The sequence below is a fragment of the Erythrolamprus reginae genome, chromosome 2 (assembly GCF_031021105.1).
Source record: "Erythrolamprus reginae isolate rEryReg1 chromosome 2, rEryReg1.hap1, whole genome shotgun sequence".
NCBI lineage: Eukaryota > Metazoa > Chordata > Lepidosauria > Squamata > Dipsadidae > Erythrolamprus > Erythrolamprus reginae.
The window spans coordinates 22,341,048-22,361,980 of NC_091951.1; the positions used below are offsets into that span (position 1 = coordinate 22,341,048).

The 20,933-nt window shown below is 41.5% G+C and overlaps 1 protein-coding gene and 1 pseudogene across 1 annotated transcript; both read right to left on the reverse strand.

Moving 5' to 3' along the window:
- Positions 1-4,274: 4,274 nt before the first annotated feature.
- The window catches only part of LOC139159963 (zinc finger protein 420-like), a 92,696-nt pseudogene continuing 76,037 nt past the window's right edge, over positions 4,275-20,933 (reverse strand).
- On the reverse strand, positions 10,076-19,324 carry LOC139159944 (zinc finger protein 202-like). The gene is made up of 6 exons (XM_070737430.1): positions 19,239-19,324; positions 12,658-13,229; positions 11,541-11,658; positions 11,347-11,420; positions 10,465-10,591; positions 10,076-10,279 (listed from the first exon to the last, which is right to left on the reverse strand). Exons 2-6 carry the CDS (start codon positions 13,162-13,164, stop codon positions 10,125-10,127), a joined length of 981 nt encoding a protein of 326 aa, XP_070593531.1. The 5' UTR covers positions 13,165-13,229; positions 19,239-19,324; the 3' UTR covers positions 10,076-10,124.

The following is a 20,933-nucleotide window of genomic DNA, read 5'->3' on the forward strand; positions in this document are numbered from 1 at the left end:
ATAGACTATCCTGGCCGCCGTCAAAATATGAATAACTAAGTAAAAAATATCTTTCTTGTATTTCTGTTTTGTTATGCCTAATAAATAAAATTCTGGGTTTTTAAAAATTTCTTGTAATGTAATTTCTTTAATCAATTTTTCTATCATTTTCCAATATAATTTAGCTTTATGACATCTCCACCACTGATGATAATAGGAACCTATTTCTTTTTTGCATTTCCAACATTTGGGGGACATATTTGGGAACATCTTGGCAATTCTATTTGGTGGGAGATGCCACCTATAAAACACCTTAATCTGATTTTCTTTTAATGAAACTGATTTTGTCATTTTCCAATTTGTAATCCAGACTTTCTCGCAGGTTTCTACGTCAATTTCTCTGCCTGTATTTTTACACCAAGTTATCATATTGTCTTTTAAAGTCAAATCTATATTTTTATATTCAATCATATCTTTATATGCTTTCCCTATTAATTTTCTTTGGTTTGTATTTAACAAGCTACCTAAATTTTTTTTACTCTTATTAAATGTATATATTTTACTATCTCTTTGGAATCTGGACTGTATCTGGGTATATTGCCACCAATCTATTTTTATCCCCTCTTCCTGTAAATTATATCTTGATTTTAATTTCATTTGATCATCTATTAATTCTTTATATTTTAATACCTTTCTTTAATGCATCAAATTGGGGTGGCTGATTGCCTCTAATGGTGAGATCCAGTCAGGAATAGTTAAAAAAATGATCTTTCTTTATATCTTTCCAAACTTCTAATAAATACTTTCTTATTGTATGTTTTTTAAAATAAGAATGCATTTTATCCTTGTCGTACCAAATAAAGGCATGCCAACCAAGCATAAGATCATGACCTTCTAAATTTAATATTCTTCTATTTTCTAGTGTTATCCATTCTTTAATCCAAGTTAAGGCGGCAAGACTGAACTCCTTGCAGGGGTGCCCCAATTTTAGGGGCTTTGTGGACAGGTGCACTTTGTCCTCTATTGTAAAGTTTCTGGGGTTCCCTCTTCTGCGCTTCCTATGCTTATTCTAAAGCAGTGGTTCCCAACTTGGGGCCCATGCTCCACAGAGGGGCAATTTGATTTTTAATGGGGGCAACTGGAACCTTGTTTAAACCAAGTTAATGGACTTTTAGGCTTCATCCACGAGTAGGAATTCACTTTTTCAATAGTAAGAACTATATCACGGGGTGAGGGGCAGCAGGAGTTTAGAGATGTTTAGGTGGAGCATGGTCAAAAAAAGTTTGGGAACCACTGTTCTAAAGCCTTGCGACGCAGGAGCCAGTGGGCATTTAGAGTACTGTACTTTTTGGAGTATGATACACTCCCCTCCCCAAAAAAGGGTGGAAATTTTGGTGTCTTATATATTGAATACAACCATTTTTGGCATCCTGAAAGCGCATCCTGTGCGTCGGTTTTTACCCAAAACAGGCCCATTTTTTGGAAGAATTTAATGTCCAGAGTTTGGGAGGCCTGAAGACTGCTCCTGAGAGCTCGGGAGATCAAAAGCACAACATGAGGGGGTTTGGGAGGCGAAAAACGGGCCCATTTTGGCAGGCCTGCAGAGTGTTCCTTGGGGTTGGGGAGGGCAAAAACCAGACTTTTTCCCCCTTCAAAATCTTGGTGCGTCTTATAATACAGTGCGTCTTATAGTCCGAAAAATACAGTATTTATCCACTCAGCCAAAAAGGGTCCCTGCACAGGCATAAACTCTGCACCAGCCTGTCCAGTCGGTGAAGCAATCAATAGAAGTGATGTGCCGGTGCCTGGAGGCTGTTGGGGTCTGGATGAGTGTCAACAGGCTCAAACTGAACCCTGACAAGACGGAATGACTGTGGGTTCTGCCTCCCAAGGACAATTCCATCTGTCCGTCCATTACCCTGGATGGGTATTATTGACAACCTCAGAAAGGGTCCGCAATTTGGGTGTCCTCCTCGATCCTCAGCTAACATTAGAACATCATCTTTCAGCTGTGGCGAGGAGGGCATTTGCCCAGGTTCGCCTGGTGCACCAGTTGTGGCCCTATCTTGGCAGGGAGTCTGTGCTCAGTCACATATGCCCTCATCACCTCGAGGGTCGACTACTGCAACCATCTCTACATGGGGCTATCTCTGAAAATTGTTCGGAAACTTCAGATTGTGCAGAATGTGGCCACGCGAGCTGTCATGGGTCTCCCTAGGTACGCCCATGTCTCGTCAACACTCCGCGGCTTGCATTGGCTGCCGATCAGTTTCCAGTCACAATTCAAAATGTTGGTAATGACCTATAAAGCCCTAAATGGCATCGAACCAGAATAACTATGGGACCGCCTTCTGCCGCACAAATCCCAGCGGCCGATTAAGTCCCAGAGTTGGCCTTCTCCGGGTCCCGTCGACTAAACAATGTCTGGCAGGACCTAGGCCTTCTCGGTGGCATCCCCGGCACTCTGGAATAAACTCCTCCCTGAGATTCGAATTGCCTTGAAGACCCATCTATAACTTGTCCCCCCACCCTTCTGACTTAAGCATTTGAGATGGGTGCTTGTGTAGAATTGCTAGGGTTTTTTTGTAACAAGTGGTTTTTAATTTAGGATTTTAAGATTGGATTTGAATTCTATTGTAATACTATTGCTGTTGTGAGCTGCTCTGAATCCTCAGAGAGGGGCAGCATACAAATCTAATAAATTATTATTATTATATTTCTCTTTTCTACCTTGGATATTTTTTTCAAACTAAAATATCCACACAACCCTCATCGGGAGACAGAAAACTTAAAACGGTGTAGAATCCAGTATTTTTGATAAATGTTTCGGCTCAATTTAAGCAAATTGGGTATAGAAACATAGAAGTCTGACGGCAGAAAAAGACCTCATGGTCCATCTAGTCTGCCCTTATACTATTTTCTGTATTTTATCTTAGGATGGATATATGTTTATCCCAGGCATGTTTAAATTCAGTTACTGTGGATTTATGTACTACGTCTGCTGGTAGTTTGTTCCAAGGATCTACTACTATTTCAGTAAAATAATATTTTCTCATGTTGCTTTTGATCTTTCCCCCAACTAACTTCAGATTGTGTCCCCTTGTTCTTGTGTTCACTTTCCTATTAAAAACACTTCCCTCCTAGACCTTATTTAACCCTTTAACATATTTAAATGTTTCGATCATGTCCCCCCTTTTCCTTCTGTCCTCCAGACTATACAGATTGAGTTCATTAAGTCTTTCCTGATACGTTTTATGCTTAAGACCTTCCACCATTCTTCTAGCCTGTAATTTAAAATAGCATCTACTGAAATTTTCTGGCTTGGTAGAAGTTATAAAGACTCGGGGTGTGTGGGAGAGAGAGGATCGCTTCCTACAAGCATCAGGGACACGTGTACATATGCTTGTGTGTGTGTCTGTTATCATATGGGGTTTCTTTTCTTAAATCGTTAAATTTTAATTAATTGGATTGTTGTGACTGTTTTTACATGTTGTGAGCCGCCCCGAGTCTTCGAAGAGGGGCGGCATACAAGTCCAACAAATAAATAAATAAATAAATAAATAAACATTTGCAGCTCCATTTTTGGGAGCAGCTGGCTCACACATCCACCTCTCACACAAATGGAGATTTCCGTGTGAGCATGCTACTTAAACAATTGGACTATGCTGGGGGGTTAGGGACAATGGTGGGATGGGCTCAGACTCAATAGAGTAATTAATTAACTACTGTGTGTGTAAACAAATCTTAGCAACTAAAGGAACAGGATGTTTCCGTTACACACTGAAAGACTGCAAGCAATAGCCAAAAATTGTGGTTTGTTTTTTTTTAATCTAAAAGATAGTTGAAAAACAATGTGATAATTCTGTTTGATATTTTGGAATATCAGGAAAAATATAATTAAAAAAACCCAACCAGGAATATTTCTCTATACTGTATAAAGAAAAGTATTTGGGCTTGGTAAAAACCACAAGCAAGACTGGGAGTTCACCTTGTTCTGGTTTGCACTAGAAAGACAATTTTTGAATGCCTATTTAAGAAGGTATAAAATTAATTTGAATTATTATTCAAATGGTACTTGTATGAGATTTTAGACAATTGTAAGCAATTGTCGATTTACTACAGTTCATTTACTAATTGCTCCAATTTACGGAACCAATGAAAAAAGAACAATTTTTCACACTTACGACCGTTGCAACATCCCCATGTTAACTTGATAAAACCTCGGATGCTTGGTGTTCTGTCTGGGTCACTCCAGAAGCCAATACCAACCCAAAAAGAGAAGCCAGGCACACTGGTAAAAGGCAAAGGCAGTTTTATAAAATTCAAGAAAAACACAGGTAACAGAAAATGTCCTTACAAACAGGAAAATGCTGTATCTTCAGATATATCCACGAAGGCAAAAGTCCATGCAGCAATACAGAATTCTTGCTGCCAAGTCGAGGCTGTAGATAGCAGACCTACACCTCCCACGGGTCTTCCAAAGCTGCTGGGCCACAAGCCAGGAACAGAGACGCGGAGAAACAAGATAGCATAACACAACTCCAAACTGATAACACTCCACATGGCTTCAAGGGCTTGCCTGCCTTTTAAACCCTGCTAAGGAGGACCACACCCAAACCCAGCTGTTCCTAATTCAGTGCTGATAATACTTCTTTAATTGCTCCTTTCTTTGATCTGACCGTCTCTGTCGCATGTCAATGACGGCTTGAGCCTCATCACCTAATGACTCCAAACTACTGGCTGGAGGGAGCCCACCGCCCGGGGCGGTGTTCTCCTTCATCCCATTCCTGATTTTCCTCTCCCCCGTCCGACTGTTCAGCCCCCTCCTCTTCTCTGTCATCCTCCTCCGGGCATGGAGCCAGCAGAGACACAGCCGGTTCCTGAGCAGCCGCAGGCTGAACCACAACACTTGATAACGTATTTATGAGTGTTACAGTGTCCTTGGATCATGTGAACACCTTTTGTAACCTACTGACAGGCCAAGCAAATGGGAAAGCCAGATGACAACTACAGTCATTCACGTAGGAAATGTAGCAAGAAAAATTGTAAAATGGAGAAAAAATATTTTAAAACTTGCTTAGAAAAAGAAATTTGGGGTTCAATTGCAATAATAAGGTGAGATCCTCCTAGATTTCTATTGAAGCTTTTCCCACAATTCCTTTATTCACATCGTTTCTATTGTGTGTGGATGTTCTATGGCAATTGAGAGATTTCGTCCTTGCAAAATTCTTTTCTCACTCCATGGATTCATAAGTTTTTTCCTCCCGTATGGATCTTTTATGTAAATTAATTTATTAAATTTAATTTGTTACATTTATAGCCTGTCCAATTCCGGAGGGACTAAAGTGAGATGACAACTCTTTCTGCCGTCTCCACACTTGAAACTTTTATATGACTCTTGTGGGAATGGAGACCATTACTATGAGTAAAGCTCTTTCCACACTCCATGCATTAATATGGTTTCTCTTCTGTGTGGATCCTCTTGTGGCGACTAAGATCATTTCTACGAGAAAAGCTCTTTCCACACTCCGTGCATTGATAAGGTCTTTCTCCTGTGTGTATCCTTTTGTGGATATCAAGATAACCGCTATAAATAAAGCTCTTTCCGCACTCCATGCATTTATAAGGTCGTTCTCCTGTGTGGATCCTCTTGTGGACATCAAGATTATTACTACGAGAAAAGCTCTTTCCACACTCCGTGCATTGATAAGGTCTTTCTCCTGTGTGGATCCTTTTGTGGACATCAAGATAAGTGCTAAAAGCAAAGCTCTTTCCACACTCCATGCATTTAAAAGGTCTTTCTCCTGTGTGGATCCTTTTGTGGACATGAAGATAACCGCTATTAGTAAAGCTCTTTCCACACTCCATGCATTTATAAGGTCTTTCTCCTGTGTGGATCCTCTTGTGGCGATTAAGGTCACTCCTATATTTAAAGGCCTTTCCACACTCCATGCATTGATGAGGCTTCTCATGCTTCATCTTGTGGCGACTAAGATCATTGCTAAGAGTAAAGCTCTTTCCACACTCCGTGCATTGATAAGGTCTTTTTCCTGTATGAATCCTCTTGTGGTAATTAAAATTACTACTACAAATAAAGCTCTTTCCACACTCCATGCATTTATAAGGTCTTTCTCCTGTGTGGACCCTCTTGTGGATATCAAGACTATTGCTACGTGAAAAGCTCTTTCCACACTCCGTGCATTTATAAGGTCTTTCTCCTGTGTGGATCCTCTTGTGGACATCAAGATAAGTGCTAAAAGCAAAGCTCTTTCCACACTCCATGCATTTAAAAGGTCTTTCTCCTGTGTGGATCCTTTTGTGGACATGAAGATAACTGCTATTAGTAAAGCTCTTTCCACACTCCATGCATTTATAAGGTCTTTCTCCTGTGTGGATCCTCTTGTGCCGATTAAGGTCACTCTTATAATGAAAGGCCTTTCCACACTCTAAGCATTGATAAGGTCGTTCTGCTGTGTGGATCCTTTGATGTCTTGTAACATTATAATTATAATGGAAGGACTTTCCACACTTCAGGGATTTACATGGTCTTTCCCCTGTATCAATCACTTTATGGTTAGGAAGGTAACTGACTCGAAAAAGGCTTTTCTTTTTAATTGAACTTCTCAATTGTGTTGTTTCATCACTCTTTGGATGCATCTGATCTACAAATTTTCGGTCACCCTCCTTTAAATGGATTGCTTCATGTTCCTCCTTGTAATTCTTATTCTCTTGCCCATTAAAGCCTTAGAAAAGAAAAAAATGAAAACTTTAGCAAAAATAAGGGAACAAACAAATCTTTTCTTCTGAAATTTAGCCAAATTGTCAAATTTTTTGTCAGCTGTTTTGTTGGCAAACATGAAGAATCCAAACTAAGATTATAGCAAAGACCCACTTCCAAATGAAATGATCTCCATATAATAGGATTGCAATTGGCCCCTTCTTTTGCCGCCTTTAGGGAGAGAAACTGTTGCTGCCCTGTGGCAGAGCAGTAACAGTTCCTCTCCCTAAAGGCAAGAAAGAAAGAGGCCAATTGCAGGCCCACTTTCCTCCCCGCCCCTTGCTTCTCCACCTCCTCCTCCTCCTCCCCACCTCCTCCTCCGCAGTGAGTGGACGGGAGATTCAGGAAAAGGCGATTCAAAAACTGTCCACTGAAAGTCACAGCTAAGTGCGCCATGGCTAAGTGTGTGTGTGTGGAGGGGGGAGGCGGCTGCTTGCAAACCCCTGACTTCCACCGCCTCCCCCCCGCGTCACAAGGTGAGCACACCTCGCTGCTTGACACAGGCGGCGGGGACTGCCCTGTCCTTCTTCAGGGCCTCTTTGAGAGCCCTTCCCGGCAGAGGTGCTGCGTCTTCCTCCCTAACAGCTCCTGCCATCATCGCGCAGCTCTGCTCACCCGAAGCCTGGCGTTGATGCAACGCCAGTATTCTCCTGCCCCTACCGGCGCGGCCACCTCGCCGCTGACACAGGTGGCAGGGACCGCCCTGTCCCCCTTCAGGGCCTCTTTGACAACTCTCGGCATCAGTGACCGCCATGGTGCTGTTGTTGTTGTTGTGGCGGCCGTCCTGCACTGGCCAGTAGAGCCTGCTGCCCAGGAAAGCAGCGCAGGAAAGCGGCGCATTTTAAAAACGCAGGTCAGCCACCACGACATCAACAACAGCCTCGTGGCGGCCACTGATGCCGAGAGCCCGAAGCCCACTCTCCAGCATCAACGCCAGGCTTCGGGTGAGCAGAGCTGCGCGCCGGCGGTGGGAGCTGTTGGGGAGGTAGACGCGGTGCCTCTGCCGGGAAGGGCTGTCAAAGAGGCCCTGAAGAGGAACAGGGCAGTCCCCACCGCCTTTGTCAGCGGCGAGGTGGTCGCGCCGGCCGGGGTGGAAGAAGGCTGGAGTTGCGCGGAAAGCGGAACCCGCTGGTGGGCCCTGGTCCGAGAAGAGCCACCGCTGTCGCTGCATCAATAGCAGCTGCCGTGGGGGCAGAGCCAAGGGGAGGGCGCGGAGGCGGTGCCCGCCGGAGAAGCAGAGAAAGAGAGAAGTGGACCAAAAGAACAAAAAGGGAAAGAGACAGAGGGAAAGAGAAGTGGAGAGGGAAGGAAGGAAGAGAAAGAAAGGGGGGGAGAGAAAGAAAGAGGAGAGATAAAAAGGGAGAGTAAGAGTAAGAGATAGAGAGAAAGAGAAAGAGTGAGAGATACAAAGAGGGAGTGAGAAAGAGAGAGAAGACAAAGAAATCAAGAGAGAGAAAGAGAGGGACAGAGAGAAAGAGAGAAAGAAAGGAAGAGGAGAGATATAAAGGGAGAGAGAGAGAGAAAGAGGGAGAGATAGAGATGGAGAGAGAGAAAGAGGGAGAGATACAAAGCGAGATAGAGTGAATGAGAGAAAGAGAGAAAGAAAGAGGGACAGAGAGAAAGAAAGGGAGAGAGCAAGGAAGAGGAGAGATAGAAAGGGAGAGAGAGAAAGAGAGATACAAAGAAGGAGAGATGGAAAGAGAGTGAGTGAGAAAAAGAGGAGAGAAAGAGAGGGAGAGGGAGAGATAGAGGGAGAGAGAAAGGAAGAGATATAGAAAGGGAGAGAGAGAAAGAAAGGGAGAGACAAAGAGGGAGAAAAAGGGAGATAGAAAGAGAGTGAGTGAAAGAGAGAAGAGGAGGAAAGCAAGAGAGATAAAGAGAAAAGGACAGAGAGAAAGAGAGAAAGGAAGAAAGGGAGAGAGAGAAAGGAAGAGGGAGAGACAGAGAGAGAAATGAGAAAATGATGGAGGGAAAGAACGAGGGAGAAGAAAATGAAACAAACGAGAGAGAAGGAAAAAAGGGAGAAGTGGAGAGGAAGGAGGGAAGGAAGGAAGGAGAAATGGAGGGAGCTTGTTGATTTAAGTTTAAATTTACTCGTTAATAAAGAAGTATAAATTACTTTATTACTTAATTACTTCTTTATTTTAAATATTGTATTTGTTCACAGTGTGCATAGGGGGTTTTTATAGTCCGGCCCTCCAACAGTCTGAGGGACAGTGAACTGGCCCCCTGTGTAAAATGTTTGGGGACCCCTGCTCTAAATGATGCTATAGAGCACTGCACACCATAACAACTAGAGACAAGAACAGTTTTTACCCGAATGCCATCGTTCTGCTAAACAAATAATTCTCTCAACACTGCCAAACGAAATTGGCATTACCATTAGTCTTCTCATCATTCCCATCACCCATTTCCTCCTCCTAATGTCTGTATGACCATATTTTTGTTGCTTGTACTCTTACAATTTATATTGATTGGTTCCTTATTTGATTTGATTGCTTGTTTGTACCCAGACTATCATTAACTATTGTACCTTATCATTCTTGACGAATGTAATTTTATTTTATGTACACCAAGAGCGTACGCACCAAAGACAAATTCTATTCGCGATTTGCGTCCAATTACATGGCCAATGAAGAATTCTATTTTTATTCTATTCCATTCCATTCCATTTCCACTTGTCTGCATAGCAAAATATTTGAAAGTCAAAGGGAATTTCTGGATGGCAATACCCCCCCACTCTAAACTTAACACTAAGGCCAAACTCAGTACACAAGTGGGCATATCTCTAGGAAGGGAATATCCCTCTCAGGGCTCATACCGTCTTAGTTATAGCAGCTCAGGGCCATCAGGAACCCAGTGATTAGGTTAAGAAGGGAATCCTGAATGCTGGCAGGTGGAACCTTTCTCAGAACATTTAGCCTCTTCCTCAGACTCTTGCTACTATCTTCTATGAAATGAGTAGTTTGTATTTCATGAACAGAAACCTATTTTAAATATAAAATATAATTTTCTTTGTGCAAAAAGCCAGGCTATGCAGTTCTCTAATTTTTCTTTCAATAAATGTCCTTCTGCCATAAAGTCCATTTGGTCAAAAGATTAAGACACCAGGCTAGAAACTAATACAATTACTGACATTTTTAAAATTGTGTTTTCTCTTTGTCATTACAGTAGTCCCTCACCTATCGCTGGTGTTACGTTCCAGACCTGGCCGCGATAGGTGAAATCCGCGATGGGGAATTTATCGACTGATAGTACTTATTTAAGTATTTATATTGTAATTGTTTGGTAAGTTTTCATTGTTTTAAGTGTTTATAAACCCTTCCCATACAGTATTTATTTTAGATACAGTATTTAAATACAGTATTTACAATTTTAGATTTTTTTTTTTAAAAAAAACCTGCCAATCGAGTTTGGCGGGCTGTTTAAATCTGCTGATCGACTTCCTCAGAAACCCGCGATGAAGTGAAGCCGCAGTAGGTGAAGCGCGGTATAGCGAGGGACTACTGTATTGGCTGCCAACTGTAGATTAACGAGAAAATAATGGATTTAAAGAACTGCAGAATCATGCTGCAGCATAACAAAATTCTACAAAGTGAAGGGGGTATGAATGTTTTCTGAATGCACTGTAAATAAATGATTTCCCTCCCCAGAAATAACATTTAATTCCCTTCTTTATATTTCTGAGCATAGAAAGTGGTTATTACCCAGAGAAAAGAGATTCCTGGAATTCTCCAGCATGACTTCATCATGGAGTGCTTTTTGGCCAGCGTCCAGTAGAGACCACTCCTCCTTGGAGAACTTCACGGTCACTTCCTCAAAAGACACAACATCCTGAACAAGGACACAAGTTTCTTTATTAATAGATAATCCCAAGAATAATGGTATAATTTTTCTCCACCAATTCTAGGAAAGAGATCCAGTGAACAAAATCTTCTGCAGAATTCAGAAAGATCTCACTGCTTTTGGCTGATGGCCAACTAAATCATGTTTGTTCAAGCTGGAAGTGTTTGGAATGCTTTACGGTGTAGCCAACTAAAATATTCTTGAGGTGATGAAAATGACTACTCCAAGTTTCTATACGCCATGCATTTATAAGGCCTCTCTCCTGTGTGCCTCCTCTTGTGGAAACTAAAATGACAGTTATGAGCAAAGCTTAAAACCCAGGTAGTTGGCTCTTATATCCGGCACTTATCCATGACTCCCATTCTTCCTAGGATAGGCAGAGCAAAATACTGGCCAAGCCAACCTGAGTCCAAAAGATGCTTTTTAAAAGGCAAAAAGGGATATAATAGTGTGTGTGAGAATAACCCTGGGAGATAGAAGAACCTCGATGCTGACAACAGTCTGGTCAATGAAATCTGATAATGAAGGAAGAGAGGAGGAGAAAGCGACTCACAAAGGATCCGCTCCGAAGGGAGAGGCTGGGCTAAACTGTGTGTGAATGTTTAGTGACCCAATATCAAATTTGTGTTTCTTAGACCCACCAATTCTATACACTGAACTCTAGAACAAAATGAAATCCATCCAAGATTTATGAACCTTTTCCAAAGAACGGAGACTACCGAAGGAGACTTTCTCCTCCTTACCTGAAGTAGTCCTATTCCTTCAGCTCCACCACAAAGAGGTGATTCTAAAAACTCCGACCACAGCTTTCTACTCTCTATGAGAAAGAAAGAAACAGTGGAAGCAGATTTGTTAAAGAGAGAGACTCCAAAAAAGTGGTGCGAAATAATCAACTAAATGTGGAAATCTCAACTCACACAGAAAGAGCTGTTCTTACCTTGCATAGTGTCTTCCCTTGGGTCTTTCTGGAAGTTCTTCCTGAAGAGGAGCTCTTGAGAAGATATGAACGGACCTTTCCCCTCCTTAGGATTCTCAGTCACAGCTTCCACAGATTTCTGGACATGATGTGATGGGAGAAACAAAGGGAGAGAACAGAAATAGAAATGAATTATCATACTACACTTTAAAACTAGCATGGAGGAAGTGCCCCAAATACAGTGATACCTTGTCTTACAAACTTAATTGGTTCCAGTATGAGGCTCTTAAGGTGAAAAGTTTTTAAGACGAAACAATGTTTCCCATAGGAATCAATGAAAAAGCGATTAATGCGTGCAAGCCCAAAATTCAACCCTTTTGCCAACCGAAGCGCCCGTTTTTGTGCTGCTGGGATTCTCCTGAGGTTCCCCTCCATGGGAAACCCCACCTCCGGACTTCTGTCTTTTTGCGATGCTGCAGGGGAATCCCAGCAGGGGAATCCCAGCATCGCAAAAACGAGCGCTTCGCTGGCAGTGGAAGTCCGTAGGTGGGGTTTCCCAGCAATGGGAGCATCAGTGAAATCCCAGCATCGCAAAAACACTGAAGTCCTCGAAATCCCACCTCTGGACTCTGTGTTTTTGTGATGGTGCGATTTCACTGAGGCTCCCCTCGCTGGGAAACCCCACCTCTGGACTTCCGTTGCCAGCGAAGCACCCGTTTTTGCACTGCTGGGATTTCCCTGCTGGGATTTCCCTGCTGGGATTCCCCTGCAACATCACAAAAACACGGAAGTCCAGAGGTGGGGGTTTCCATGGAGGGGAGCCTCAGGGGAATCCCAGCAGCGCAAAAACGGGTGCTTTGCTGGCAACGGAAGTCTAGAGGCGGGGCATCCCAGCAGCAGTGGTGGGTTTGTAAGGTGAAAATAGTTTGTAAGAAGAGGAAAAAAAATCAAACCCCGGGTTTGTGTCTCGAAAAGTTTGTATGATGAGGCATTTGTAAGACGAGGTATCACTGTACATGCTTCTAAAAGAACAGAACAAATGCCCTCAGGAGTTAATAATGCCAGAAAATTCTGATAGAAAGAAATTAACAAATCCAGAGGGATCCTCTTTAGAGCTGCCATGGTTACATTCTCCCACCTGCAACTCTTCTTTCATCTTTTCCTCCTCCTGGGTCAGCAAGAAACCTTCGGCCAGGGACACCGCCTGGGAACTGGTCTCTGCTCCACACTCCCGCACCCATCTTGCCATCTCTGGGGGAAGGACAGCCAGCAATTGTTCCAGGAGCACCAGGTCCAGCATCTGAGCCTTGGTGTGTTTTTCTGGTTGCAGCCACTGACAACAAAGCTGGTGAAGCTGAGTGCAAACATCTCGGGGACGACTCCCCTCCTGAAACTGCATTTTTCTGAAGTAGCCTTGGGCCTCTGGACTATTGGAAGCCTCTTTGTGGCTCTTCTGCCCAGAATTTGCCCCATTCTTCCCACAGCTCCAAGGCTGAGCAGCTGGAGGGCCTTTTCGAATTCCTGCGTCTGTTGGGTGTTGTCCCTCCATCTTCTCTCTGGTCTCTAATAAAGCTCCATAATGGACCGAAGGTTTTCCACAGGTTTTTCTGTTCACAAAAGATATGGCCAAATTTTCCAAGGCCATTCAGCATTCTTCCCAGAAGAGACACTTAACGATTCCAGAAGAAATGGGAAATATTTTGAGCTGATCTGGAAAAAATGGGGAGGAAGGAAGGGAAGAGAAGGTTAAATAAATTTGTCTGCACCCATCAAAGTCTGGGAAGGAGGTGATCTTATATTAGCTAACTTGCTCTCCCTACATATGGGGAAAATTGAAGGGAACCCTTCAGGATCAATGTCTATCAAAATACAGTGATACCTCGTCTTACAAACGCCTCGTCATACAAACTTTTCGAGATACAAACCTGGGGTTTAAGATTTTTTTGCCTCTTCTTCCAAACTATTTTCACCTTACAAACCCAAGCTGCCGCCACTGGGAGGCCCCGCCTTCGGACTTCTGTTGCCAGCGAAGCGCCCGTTTTTGCGCTGCTGGGATTCCCCTGAGGCTCCCCTCCCCACCTCTGGACTTCTGTGTTTTTGCAATGCTGCAGGGGAATCCCAGCAGCACAAAAATAGGCACTTCGCTTGCAAGGTAAGTCCGGAGGTGGGGTTTCCCAGTGAGGGGAGTCTCAGCGAAATTGCAGCATCACAAAAACACGGAAGTCCGGAGGTGGGGTTTCCCATGGAGGGGAGCCTCAGGGGAATCCCAGCAGTGCAAAAACGGGCACTTTGGCTGGCAAAAGGGGTGAGTTTTGGGCTTGCATGCATTAATAGGTTTTCCATTGATTCCTATGGGAAACGTTGTTTCGTCTTACAAACTTTTCACCTTACAAACCTCGTCCCGGAACCAATTAAGTTCGTAAGACAAGGTATCACTGAATTGGAAAACACATTCACATGTATTTTTCATTTCTACTTCCTAGTTTTATTTTTAAAAAATTCCTTACGTCTTACTATTTTATAAATTATTGTAGGCAGAAATATAACACTCCTTCTTACTATTTTCTTCACAACAACAGCCCTGTGAAGTAGATTTGGCTTAGAGCTGGGATGGGCTCAAGGCTTAAACAAGATCTAAGTATTGCCCACAAGATCATATTGTTGCTTTGTCTCGGTATAGCTAGGCTATGAAACCTTCAACATCGCCGAGCAGAGAATTTTAACAGAGCGTGGATGTGTGATAAAGCCAAGACACAGACTTAGTTAAATAAGTATTACTTACATATAAACAGTATAGAAAAACAATCCAGAATAAGCACGAAGCAAATACAGGATAATAATCACTGAGCAATTACAAGATTAGAAGCACAAAGCAAAATACAATATAGATAATAAGCACGAAGCTAATACAAGAAGATATGAACAAAGCATAAAACACAACTCCCCCTTCTGAAGGCATTGGAGAAATGACTGAGCAGAAATGTGCATCACAGCCTCATTTGAGGGATGGATTACTGGCGCCCTCTAATGACATACCAGCCTGGAATAATATTAACCCTTTATGTACAAGTTTTACAGTAGCAAGTGTAACATTTAAAGTGACAGTACAAGTTTACAGTGGCAAACCCTAACACACATGTACCCTGTACTAACAGACAGACAGATAGATAGATGGATGTTAGATAGATACATAGATGATAGATAGATAGATAGATAGATAGATAGATAGATAGATAGATAGATAGATAGATAGATAGATACAGTGTTCTCTTGATTTTCGTGGGGGATGCGTTCTAAGACTGCCCGCGAAAGTCAAATTTCCGCGAAGTAGAGATGCAGAAGTAAATACACTATTTTTGGCTATGAACAGTATCACAAGCCTTCCCTTAACACTTTAAACCCCTAAATTTCAATTTCCCATTCCCTTAGCAACCATTTAGATTATTACTCACCATGTTTATTTATTAAAGTTTATTAAAAAAATATTTATTAAAGGCGGATGAAAGTTTGGCAATGACATATGACGTCATTGGGTGGGAAAAACCGTGGTACAGTATAGGGGGAAAACCGCGAAGTATTTTTTAATTAATATTTTTGAAAAACCGTGGTATAGATATTTCACGAAGTTCGAACCCGCGAAAATCGAGGGAACACTGTAGATACATAGATAGATGATAGATAGATAGATAGATAGATAGATGATAGATAGATGTTAGATAGATAGATAGATAGATGATAGATAGATGTTAGATAGATAGATAGATAGATAGATAGATAGATGATAGATAGATGTTAGATAGATAGATAGATAGATAGATAGATAGATAGATAGATAGATAGATACATAGATACATACATACATACATACAGTAGTCCCTCACCTATCGCTGGTGTTACATTCCAGACCTGGCCGCGATAGGTGAAATCCGTGATGGGGAATTTATCGACTGATAGTACTTATTTAAGTATTTATATTGTAATTGTTTGGTAAGTTTTCATTGTTTTAAGTGTTTATAAACCCTTCCCACACAGTATTTATTTTAGATACAGTATTTAAATACAGTATTTACAATTTTAGATTTTTTTTTTTTTTGAACAACCTGCCGATCGAGTTCGGCGGGCTGTTTAAATCTGCCGATCGACTTCCTCAGAAACCCGCGATGAAGTGAAGCCGCAGTAGGTGAAGTGCGGTATAGCGAGGGACTACTATACATACATAGATGCATAGATAGATACATAGATAGTCTTACATGCGACTGGCCCTTTGAGTGGAGTCATTATGCTGATGCTGCCGCCCTCAATGAAATTGAGTTTGACACTCCTGAATTGCACCAACCTCATGAACGTGGTTGTATCGCGTATGGAAAACTTCATTCTTCTCACAAAATAAGCCATAATGAGGGGAAGCCCATGAAAGCATGTTTCAAAACCCCTTTTTCAAGTACTATTTGGATTTCTATTACATGACAAGTTTTAGGGAAAAGTCTACATGTTAATTAAGTTTAATTAAATATCACTGGTATGGTTATTCATTATTAAATTCCATTTCGTTCTAACTAAAAATTAAAAATACATGAAACTTTTTGAAAGATTTGTGGGAGGCAATACTTCAAGCTTTCAGCTTTCTTGAAAATATTTATTCAAATATTGTTCAGTGATGGTTTTGCATCAAACAGTTAAAAATATGGTTTCCTAATTATGTCAATTTTTCCATAATGAAAACGAAGCAAATACAGGATAATAATCACTGAGCAATTACAAGATTAGAAACACAAAGCAAAATACAATATAGATAATAAGCACGAAGCTAATACAAGAAGATACGCACTTCATTAAAAAAAACCACTACCTCTGCATCCCAAAATGGATTTCACCAACAGAAGCCATTATATACCCGAATGCATTAACCCCTGATAAAATTATAACATACGAGCAACTACTAAACGAAAATAATGAGCTAATCCCTAAGCAAAAACATGGAAAAAGGTATTAAAGTAGATTGGCTACACTACCTACAAATAAAATCAAAATATAATGAAGATAAGAACAAATCAGACTTCCCAAAAAATAACCCCCTCGATAAAATAATTTTTGGTCCACAAAAAAAGCAAATATCAAATATATACAATTTATTTATTTATTTATTTATTTATTTATTTATTTATTTATTTATTAGTTGGACTTGTATGCCGCCCCTCTCCGAAGACTCGGGGCAATATCCTCCTTCAACACGATACTGTTGAAGAAATAGTTAAAGGATCTATGATAGCGTGGTCACAAAACTTTGGGTACACAATTTATTTAAACGAATGGGAAAAAATTTGGACTGCTAACTATAAACTAAGGATGGCAACCTCATATAAGGAAAACCATTATAAAATGTTCTACAGATGGCACTTGCCACCTGCTAGACTTGCAAAAATGTATCCAAATCTATCACCATTATGTTGGAAATGCAGAGAAAAACCAGGTACATATTATCACATCTGGTGGACATGTGAAACCACCCAAAAATATTGGGGAAAAATTAAAACTATACTAGAACAAATTACTTCTCAGACTATCCATGCGAAACCCGAACTATTTCTACTAGGAATCACAAGACAAAATTTTAGTAAAGAAAACAGATATATTATAATCCATATTATTACAGCCGCACGGATTTTATATGCACAATTTTGGAAGCAAGAAAAAAACCCAACTACTCTATCACTCTTGATTAAAATAATGGAATGCGTAGAAATGTCCAAACTAACAATGGAACTGCAAAACAAGGATGAGACAGATTTCTACAAAGCTTGGGATAAATGGTACCTCTGGTTAAAAAAAAGGAATTATCTAAAAATTACTCATCAAGAAAAATATCCAACAAAAGCAACTTGAAAAAATAGCAATTTACATCACAAATCATAACATCAAACTGAAACAACAAACTGTAAACATCAATCGACACGAACTCCAACTTTACAAAGAAAATAAACCCCTAAATGAATTATATATATTGGCACTAAAAACTACATTCAAAACATATCGATAAAGCCTTAGGGTAAAACACACCAACTACAGGCGGCAAATCATGAAAGACCCAGCTCTAACGCTGGTTTTCGCTTCTCTATCCCGCCTCCTTCTTTTCCCTATCCCCCTTCCTTCTATATCTACTTCCCTCCCTTCACAACCCCCTTCTCCCACTCCCCAATTACTACATAAGTAGAGTGTAAAAAATGTACAATATGCATATCTATTTTGTCTTTCTGTATTTGGTTTTTATTGTATATATTTAATAAATTTATTTTCAAAAAAAAAAGAAAAGAAGATACGCACCAAGCGAAAACACAACTCCCCCTCTCTCAGGCAAAGTGAAAAGGAAATGACTGAGCAGAATAAGCTTTTATAGCTTCAATGAGGAAGTGATATTAACTCTTCAAGTACAAGTTAACTCTTTAAGTGCACATTAACTCTTTAAGTACAAATTTACAGTGGCAAACTCTAACACACGTGTACCCAGTACTAACAAGGTCCTGCCTGTTGGCGACTACTTCAGCTTCAACCACAACAACACAAGAGCACACAACAGATTTAAACTTAATATTAACCGCTGCAAACTTGACTGTAAAAAATATGACTTCAGTAACTGAGTTGTCAAAGCGTGGAACTCATTACCGGACTCCATAGTGTCATCCCCAAACCCCCAACACTTCACCCTTAGACTGTCCAGGGTTGACCTATCCAGATTCCTAAGAGGTCAGTAAGGGGCAAGTACAAGTGCACTAGAGTGCCTTCCGTCCCCTGTCCTATTACTCTCTTATATCTCCTATTCCTTTATTCTATTCCTATATCTATTCTTCTATTCTTTCATTGATATGTTCTATTACTATATCTTCTTTTCTATTCTTTCTTAGATATATTTTACTATGAGTATCTCCTCTATAACCTTCATCATGTATTTTACTATGTGTGTGTACAGTATATATATCCACTAAATCCCTCATTGTGTATTGGACAAAATAAATGAATAAATAAATAAATAAAATAAAGGCTTTAATGGCAAAGGCTGGACTAGAAGTTAATCTGCTTTCAAAGCCTTCTGCTTTCACCACTGACCCAAATGGCTCATCATAATTTAATATAATATAATTTGAAATATTTATACACTTAATATAATTTAAAAGATAGTTTAATATCATTTCTATGCCTGCATAGTGAAGAACAAGTCTTTGCACTCCTTGCACCCAGCTCCTCGCACGTGGAGTTGCCACCTTGCATGCTCGCTCGTCTCGGTCTAGGAAGGGGGAAGGGAGGGAAACCCATTCTGAAAACGGGGATGAGAAAGAGGCAGGAAAACTGCCCAGGACTCAAGACTGACTTGGAGGCGCGAATCTCTCCTTTGCAAAGACCAACTCTCCTCCTCTCCCTCCATGCAAAGCTTTTCCTGTCGAAACGGAATGTAAATCCTCTTTTCTGCGACCCTGGGTTTCCCCCCCACCCCGGGGACAAAGCGAAGGGCGCGAAGCTTTGCTTTCTCCCGTGCATGCAGAGGGGCGGCAGGGGAACATGGGACACTGGGTTTCCCCCTCGCCCTTTCTACCACTCCAAGCCTGATGGATGGGAGCCTCCAGCGCGGGAGAAAAGCCCCCCTCCCCTTCCGTCACTGAACCCCGACTCACGTATGACTCCCTAAGTCCAGGTCTTCCAACCTCTTCCCTCCCCCGAAAACCTCACCCAAAAGGCGCAATCAGGGTCTGTAGGAAGAGCGGAAAAGCTTTGAAGCCTTTGCTGAAAAATGTCCCCGGAAGAACGCATCCCGCCTTTCCTGGGAAACAGGTTGGCGCATGCTCAGTTCCCTAGTAAGACAACGACAGGGAAGGAGCTGCCGGGCTCTTGTAAACTGCCCCCTAGAGGATTCTTTGCGCATGGCGAGAAGACCCTCAGGACGTCATGTTCCATTGTGAGTCTGGGGTGATGGCTGTTAAACTTGAATGAACTGTTCCCTCTAATGTTGCCTATCTACAAAGGAAGTGGCCTCTCCGTCAAGCATCAGTTTCTAGATTTTTCACTTTTTAATCTCTATGGACCATCTTGTGAAGATTGACAAAATATCTTGTGGAGACTTTAAAATCCCTTTCCTGAAGAGCAGCTTTTCTGAAGGGCCTCTCAAAAATGAGCAAAATCCTGTCGGAAATGGCAGGGTGATCAAAAGACAAGGAACAAAAATCTCTCTATGAAACCCAGCCTGTGTCTTGTGGCAAACTCAGCCTTGAAGTGAGGGGAGATCAGGAGGCTGGCAGAGACACAGGGAGTAAAGCCACAGGTTGTGGAAAATTAAGATATGAATTAATTTTCTTATTCAATTATAGCTTCCTTTTTAAATGTATATCTCTGGGCATCCAAGGAGGGTTTGATGTGAATAATCCTGAAGAATAGAGCCTATTGAAAAAGAGGCATGAAAAGAAAACTCCCAAAATGGAGGGAAAGCTGGACTTTTAAAAATATGTACCTCAAAACAAGCCGCCATCATGGAGAAATGAAGATTGGATGAATACTGTTCTGCCGGTGTGTCGCAACTGCCCGTAATTACAGGGTAATTGGTCCAGAAAGACACACACCACACGATAGAAGGAAAACCAAAAGTCTTTATCAACAGAAAAGCAGAAAAAAACCTCCCTTTTTAAATGTCAAAGGGATTTTCTGGTATGCACAGGTTAAATGCAATCCAATTTCTCACGCAGTAACTGGAAAATTGAGTCCAATTCCAAAGTCCAGAAAGTCCACACACAATCTTGAACAGGGAAACAGCAAAACCACAATCTTGACGAAACTATGAATCAGATAAACTTCCACTAGGCTAAATCAGCACGCTGCTCTTTTTATCTGTAGCACTAATTACAGCAGCCCCACCCAACCACAGGTGGCCTCACTTATCTCCTGTAATAATCCTTCAGTTGTTCTCTCCTATGCATCGCTCTACGCATGCGTGGGTCTGTCATACGTTCTTGTTCAGAATCCAGGGATGTTAAGGATGATTGATCTCCTCCTGGGATGTCTGCCAAACTCCCCCCTTCCCTGTCACTCATGCTTCCCTCATCAGAAGAGCCTTCACTGGCAGACTCCACCGGGAGCAACAGGCCTGAGGCATGTGGCTGTTTCCCCCACTTCCACCTCCACACTCCTTGGGGCAGGAGCTGGGCCAGAGCCAACCACAACAAATACTATCAAATGTGACTAGAGAAAAAAATGGAATTTCAAAGTGAAGGAAGGCAAATATTGAAAAATAAATATAAAGCTCACTGTTTGAGGCAAAAATTTGAGTAATGAATATGCTTCACAAGATTTTAGTAGGATCTTTGGAGTAGAACAATTTTTTTAGCCAAAAGTAATGAAGCTTTCACTGGTTTGAAAAGATTAGCCTGGATTTGG

Bases quoted from the DNA above. Each gene is read 5' to 3' on its own strand.
- LOC139159944 (XM_070737430.1), bottom strand. From the start codon at position 13,164: ATGGCCTTGGAAAATTTGGCCATATCTTTTGTGAACAGAAAAACCTGT. The intron at 11,659-12,657 runs GTGGGAGAATGT...CATCATGTCCAG, and splicing joins AGATGAAAGAAGAGTTGCAG to AAATCTGTGGAAGCTGTGAC. The intron at 10,280-10,464 runs GTAATAACCACT...GTTAATCTACAG, and splicing joins CAGGAATCTCTTTTCTCTGG to TTGGCAGCCAATACAGTAGT.